General features: G+C 41.7%; 1 protein-coding gene across 1 annotated transcript in view; it reads left to right on the top strand.

Annotated features, from left to right (window-relative positions):
* Window positions 1-7,500, top strand: part of LOC138983094 (secretin receptor-like) — a 91,644-nt gene that overhangs the window by 65,029 nt on the left and 19,115 nt on the right. The window contains exons 2-5 of the mRNA XM_070356502.1: window positions 1,859-1,964; window positions 4,090-4,209; window positions 5,334-5,464; window positions 6,115-6,209. Of these exons, the coding sequence (XP_070212603.1) occupies window positions 1,859-1,964; window positions 4,090-4,209; window positions 5,334-5,464; window positions 6,115-6,209 (452 nt within the window). The remainder of the gene's footprint in view (window positions 1-1,858; window positions 1,965-4,089; window positions 4,210-5,333; window positions 5,465-6,114; window positions 6,210-7,500) is intronic.

The raw sequence follows: 7,500 nt of genomic DNA on the forward strand, positions 1-7,500 counted from the left end.
AACTATAACAAGTCGCGTAAGGCGAAAATACAATATTTAGTCAAGTAGCTGTCGAACTCACAGAATGAAACTGAACGCAATGCCATTTTACTCGTAGCATCGTCAGGCCACCGCTCATGGCAAAGGCAGTGAAATTGACAAGAAGAGCGGGGTAGTAGTTGCGCTAAGAAGGATAGCACGCTTTTCTGTACCTCTCTTTGTTTTAACTTTCTGAGCGTGTTTTTAATCCAAACATATCATATCTATATGTTTTTGGAATCAGGAACCGACAAGGAATAAGATGAAAGTGTTTTTAAATTGATTTGGACAATTTAATTTTGATAATAATTTTTATATATTTAATTTTCAGAGCTTTTTTTTAATCCGAATATAACATATTTATATGTTTTTGGAATCAGCAAATGATGGAGAATAAGATAAACGTAAATTTGGATCGTTTTATAAATTTTTAATTTTTTTTACAATTTTCCGATTTTTAATGACCAAAGTCATTAATTAATTTTTAAGCCACCACGCTGAAATGCAATACCGAAGTCCGGGCTTCGTCGAAGATTACTTGACCAAAATTTGAACCAATTTGGTTGAAAAATGAGGGCGTGACAGTGCCGCCTCAACTTTCACGAAAAGCCGGATATGACGTCATCAAAGACATTTATCAAAAAAATGAAAAAAACGTTCGGGGATTTCATACCCAGGAACTCTCATGTCAAATTTCATAAAGATCGGTCCAGTAGTTTAGTCTGAATCGCTCTACACACACACACACACACACACACACACGCACACACGCACGCACACACGCACATACACCACGACCCTCGTTTCGATTCCCCCTCGATGTTAAAATATTTAGTCAAAACTTGACTAAATATAAAAACGATTACTACATAAATTCGTCATCTTTGTTCTCAAATTTTCACGAAATTCATTCGTGGTTATCCGGGTGTCCAAAATGGAATGTAAAACAGAAAGAATAATGATGACGACACATTTTTAAAAATGTTAATTACAAGATATTATTTCGCGGCTTTGATTTCGAGAGGAAACAAATTTCTGCGTCTTCTGATCTGTTGATTCATTTGTGTGGGCCACATCTTAATGTGGGTATTGTTCAAAACATCCGGAGGCTGTTTTCTTTTTGTAAACAATATCTGTAGAGTTCTGGAAGTTGTATCAACATTTTGACATTATCTGTGCATCAGCTGTGCTTCTGTCAATGTTTACTGGACATTGATTCTGTTTTTGAAAGCGACCGGAGCGTGAGTGTTTGAGGAGATCATTGTGGAGAATTAAGTTCAATTGTATTCTTCTTCTGTGTTTGGAAATGAAGAAACAAGGTGGCGGGGAGGCGGTGATGGGGGGTGGTGCCGTGTGGTGTTGGTGATTCGTGTGTGTTTGTAGGCGGGTGCGGGGTTGCCGGGTGTGTGTGGTGTGTGTGTGTGTGTGTGTGAGTGATTTATGCCATCTGCGTCACATGACTTGCTAGTGCGCGGTCTTGCAACCTGTTGATGACACGATTTTTCATTTGTTCGTCACTGTGAACTCGCGGAAATTCTTATTATGATAGACTATCTTGTGGCTTCTTTCTTGGTGTTTTTGTTAAGTTGCCTGTTTATTTTCGTGGCAGGGGGTTGGTTGCGTATGTGTGTGTTAATTCATAATATATGTTTTATTTTAAGGGCTGTACATCCAAAGACCGTAGCGGAAGCTCTTTGATCTAACTAACTGCAGTTCTTCATCGTATACAGTTGAGCAGTTATTGGCCTTTTTAATTAAGTACAAGTGATTGTTTGGTTCATTTTTACTTGCTTTTTTGTTACCTTGGTAATCAATGTGATTGTGTGTGCGTGTGTTGCAGGTGGTCAAGCTGATGGATAAAAAAGAGCAGATCCAGCGGCTGACCGAGGCTCGCACTGCCTGTTGGGTCCACGCCAGGCAATACTTCAACAGGTCGCAGTTTCCAGGTCAGTCACATAAGCTCAATAGACGATGTGTGGAAAGAACTTGTATTTTTATGGATTGTTAAATATACTTTTGCTTTTATAGAGGCAAACTTTCCCACGTGATACATTCATTGGGCGAATAAATCAATTGTATACGCTGCTACTTGCATAAGATTATCAAAGGCGTGTTTGATTCAGTGCATCACGCGAGAATCCATATGACCTATGTCTTCCGTGTCTGGGCATGACTTACAACTATTTACATGAAAATACGTGTCATCACTTCTGTCTGGCTCCCAGTGGCGGGGATTTGGTGGAGGTGACATAGAGAATACTACACGGCTTGCTGTGTGATACCAGGCTTACAAAAGTCGTGGTTTTCTTATATTTTCTTATATCGAAACGCGAGCGAAAGCGTCACGTGTAAGTTCTTCAAATTATCACGGAGAAAACAGCAAAGAGAATTAAGTTTGTTTCGGTGTCTTGGTCATCATGGGCAGTGACAAATTACTTACGAGGTCCCTCCCACCAGACTGTAGTTTAACCCGACCTCATTTACATGATATACACACGTGTGAAGACTCGAAGACGGTTTATTTATCACATTTCTCACGTATGTAGGATAAACTGTTTTCACTGACCCGAGCAGTCAACGCAAAGCCTAGATATGGTTGCTACACATGGCCCCATTAGTGTCAGCGTAAAGCACAGCATCAGACGACCTCATTACGCAGGGGTCAGTGCAGCGCACAGTGAGTTACTGCGCACGTGAAGCCTGTGTCGCCGTGACACAATGCTTCCTCAGATCCGCCGCATCTAGTCACTGATTCTACTCAGCGTGCACAGTGCAGTTGGCCTTTAAAACAGTATTTGATTCTGATGGAGTGTATGTAATAATAAAGGAGCACAACAAGATAAACTTAGGAATGTGCTCTTAGAGACAAAAGAATAAAGTGGCGGACAATATTACCAATTCATAATTCACAGTACAGTTTATTATATTCAGCTACGCTATGGGCGTGTGTCTCAGTATTACACTAATCTGATAACCGAATACGGCCAATGGACAATAAAAGTGTTAGTTATTGCACAAGTGTCTACATAAAACATCGGTAAACCTTGTTCGAATAGCTAGCACCAGTGAACAGCTGATCGACTGACACATTGGAGGTCAATGGACGCTAATGTGGACCGATTTTTGTTTCATGCTGACTACGAGCTTGGTTTTTTTCGAGAAGAAGATTGATTTTATGCTGGGTGTTTTTGTGCTAAGTGTTTGTTCTCTGGTCAGTGCAATGTCTCGGTTGAAGCATAGGACAACAATCTGTGCTTGTATGACAGGGTGACGCAGTAGTCCCCCTTTCACGACAGCCTTCTCTGCATTGACGGAGTTGTCTTCCTGCCTTGCGATGGAGCTAAATATAGTAGCTCAATGTTTCTGGTTCGTCGGTAGACAAAACACCCGTGAGATGTGGAGAGCTGTGTGTGATAGGATCTAGCAGCCGCTGTTACCTAGTAAAGATATCCTGCCAAATACCCCAAATGAACAATTAAGATATCTTTTAAGTTTAAATAAGGACCTTGGGTGGCAAGCTCCCAAACTTATTGCTAGACTATTGCACACGCACCCACTTGGTGCATGGATATGAAGCTATATCTTACTGCATCTAACGCTGTTGCTTTTATAGCTACTTTGTACTTTTATCAGAACATTTTAAGAATGCCATCTTATATTCCAATATCTCTTATTACCACTGTTAATTAGATGAGCGAGAGTGTGCGGGGGATAGGGAGGGTGGTGACATAAAGTGTGTGTGCGCGCCTTTGTGTGTTTTTAATTTAAGACAAATGTCGCCGATAGTTTTACAGAGTGACGTTAAATAAAAGATTTTATCATCATCATCACCTAGTATGTGTTTGCGATCCTTTGCGTTCACTTAGCGGTTTTTATAACCCAAACTCATTCCTGTGTGCCTGGCTTTGACCCCAAAGGTGATTCTTGTTCTTCGGGCACTTGGTTACACTTGTCTTCCGAGGTTCCTGCAAGAATTTCAGACCCACTCTCCTGCGTACATGTATCAATCACCAAATAACTTTGACCATAATTATGCCATTGTACTTACGGTGTTGATATCGTTTGTTTCAGACCCAGACGCGGTCACATGTCCAGTAGCATGGGACAACATTCTGTGTTGGTCCGAGGCTCCGCCAGGAACCATACAAAACCAGCCCTGTCCAGACTACATCCATGGCTTCGATACCCACCGTAAGTTAAAGGCATACTCCCACTGCAAAAAATGATTTAACAAAATAGTTATATAACCTGTCTCAAAATGCAACAAAAAACCTCCATGTTCGGTTTGGGGATTACAATGATGACACGAAGATTACCTTCAAACTAGTGTTTCAGCGTTCATTTATTCAAATCTTAAATGTTGTGTTATCAGTGGTAGTTTTTGAAGACGGTACATTTTCCATGTACTCTGCCTTTGTTTGCGCTTCGTACTACGCCTTGTCTGTGACGGCAGTAAAACGTGCACTTTGGCATTTGCTATATTAGGCCTAAAAAAAAAATAGGTGTGGTTACGGTAACCCGACCTACCCTATTTTTAGGGGCCCACCCTATAACTTTTTATTACATTTGTAAAAAAAAAATAAAAAAAAATTGAACAACAAAATTTGGAGAAAAAAAACCGAGTGCAGAAAACGCAATGAAAGCGAAAGCGCTCGAGTCGCACACATATTTCCCCGTCAAGTAGGTTTAATTTGTACACATTAGAAAAAAAAGTTTAAAAAAAAAGTGATTGCCGACCTTCCTACCCTATTTTGTTTGGCTATGTTACCTTAACGACACCTATTTTTTTTTTTTTTTGGCCTTACACATTTGAATTTCTGACTTCAAGTGGTTTCCTCTACTTAGGCATACAATGACCCCCAGGGCACTGAATGGAATATGAATCAGCACTCTGACGTAAAAGGTCTGCCAGTAGGCCTTTCCTTACTCACATTCGTTCAATTAACTGATTTGCATAGTTGTGGATCATTTTCGAATAAATCATTGCAAGTGTGTCTACATTATAGATTGGAAAATGTCTTTTGGAGGTCAAATTAGCCAGAAAATATGTTCAAAAGGGCGTCTTAGAGAGTATATATCTTCAAGTGAACGTGGTGGATCATTTGAAGCTTCAGAGCCTTACAAAAAGTTGTATTTCGTCTGCCACTAGAATGGTATTGGTTCGTTGTCAGTCTGTACTTGTCAGTCTATTAGAGTTAGTGTAAAGGGCTACTGGGACTCATTATTATTGCTGTCGTTTAACCAACAAAGCGAAGTGTCCGGTGTGTGCAAACTGACAGTGACTCGGTTTCAATGTGATCACCGTGTGTGTGCAGAGAACGCGACCCGGGAATGTACAGAGGACGGCACGTGGTTCTTCAACGACCACGTCAACAAAACCTGGACTAACTACAACGCCTGCTATTCCATCATCACCCCTCATATCAAAGACATCCAGGAATTCGTCGTGAGTCATCGTTTTGTAGCATTGATAAGTGACTTTTTTGAAGTGCTACGATGTGCTGTGTGTGTGTGTCGGGGGGCCGGGTGTGTGTGTGTGTGTGCGAATGGTGAAAAAGCTTCAGCAGGGTTACACTTCTGTGTTGCTACGAGAGGGTGACTTCTACTATTCCTTCTTCCTCTGGTTTGAAGACAGCATGGTGAGTTTGTGTGTGTGTGTGTGTATGTGTGTGTGTGTTTCTGTGTGTGTGTGTGTGTGTGTGTGTGTGTGTGGTGTGTGTGGTGTGTGTGTGTGTGTGTGTGTGCGGGTGCGTGCGTGCGTGATTGTCGGTCACTGTGTGTGTGTGCGTTCGTGCGTGCGTGCGTGCGTGCGTGTATGCGCTTAAAATGAGATTACAGAAGAAATCTTTTTCCTTGTAAGTATGACCCAATAGGCGTTTCGGAAATATGAATAAAGCCTGAAGTTGAGCGTTGAACGTCGAACGTTAGCACTCTATCTGTTTCGGATTGTTTGCTGTGTACCTCTCTCGGAATGTCATCAGTGCATGCAGGCTCACAGCCGTCTCCTTCGTTTACTGTACAAATTGAGTGCATCTTGACGCAGCACTAGCCGGCACCTCCTTCCATCGTATCGACTGTTTGACTCCATGCTTGCAGGAGCACGCCGACTCTCTCAAGCTTCTGTACACAGTGGGCTATGGAGTGTCCCTGGGATCGCTCATCATCGCTGTCTTCATCATGTGCTGCTGCAGGTGAGAGCCTTATAAGGCCAACAAAAATATATGTTGGTTTATGGTTACCCGACCGTCCTTATTTTTTCCCGCCGACCCTAACAAGAAAATAATCATTTTTCACTTTTTTTTTTTACTTTTAAAAAATGACCTAGTGACCCTATCTTTTTGGGTCACATTACCCTAAACCAACATATATTTTTGTTTGGCATTACACAACACACGCCCACCCCCGTCTCACATGCTCTTAATGGCTTTGCCGTGAGGGCGTAAAGCTTAACATTTCCCCACTGTCCAACCCCTTTCCCTTTCTGCACAGTTGGAGAAGGTTTGGTATCGATGCGGGATTAGTTCTATGCTTATCTTCTGGAGTATGAAGCAACTTCTTTTTCGTTCACGGACTGAAACTCCTACGGTTTGTACGTGTATGACCGTTTTTACCTCGCCATTTAGGCAGCCGTACGCCGCTTTCGGGGGATGCACACAACTATTTTCGTGTTTCTTTAATCCACCGACTTTTGACATGGATTACAGGACCTTTCCCTTGCGCACTTGGTCTTGTTCTTACACACGAAGGGGGATAAGGTTTGCACATAAGTTGACCTGGGAGATCAGAAAAATCTTCACCCTTAACCCAACAGGCACGGCCGCTTCGAACCCGCTACTGCAAAGGCTACTGCGCTCGTCATCTGAAGCAACGAGTATTAATATGTTACGCTTATAATACTTTGAACCAATCTGTACATTCAATAAAGTATTGTATTTACCATCAAACAGCCTGGATCTTTGACACTGCAATTCAGTGTTTTTAAGAATCAAATTGTTTTGACAATGGAGTAGTGTAGCAACATAAGTGTACATCAGCAACTGTATTGTTTTCAACATTATGCAAAAGGATAGATCAGACGAATGGACGAATGAGAGATTGATTCCGTCCAAAAACAGTAAACAATTATGACACAGTCATGGCATATTGCAGCCAGGTGCAAACCATTTGGTTTGTGGCTCAGCTAAATGAAGTGGCTACGGGCATCTGCCGGGCAGATGATTCCCGGATGAATTGCTGCCTGGGTACCACCATTGTTTGGGAAAATGACGGAGGAGATTGAAAATGAAGTCCAAGAATAAAATGTGGGCACTTTTCCTTCTTCGGGCATTACCAATCTTACAGTGAAAATGGTTACAAGATAGTCCGTATTTCGCACACATATTTTTGGCATAAAATTATACAAACGCTAGGAATTGTTTTTGTGATGAGATCAAAATCTTTAGCTGCAATATATTATATTGTTCCCTTCATCGGAGAGGGGGG

The sequence above is a fragment of the Littorina saxatilis genome, linkage group LG12 (genome assembly GCF_037325665.1).
Source record: "Littorina saxatilis isolate snail1 linkage group LG12, US_GU_Lsax_2.0, whole genome shotgun sequence".
Lineage (NCBI taxonomy): Eukaryota > Metazoa > Mollusca > Gastropoda > Littorinimorpha > Littorinidae > Littorina > Littorina saxatilis.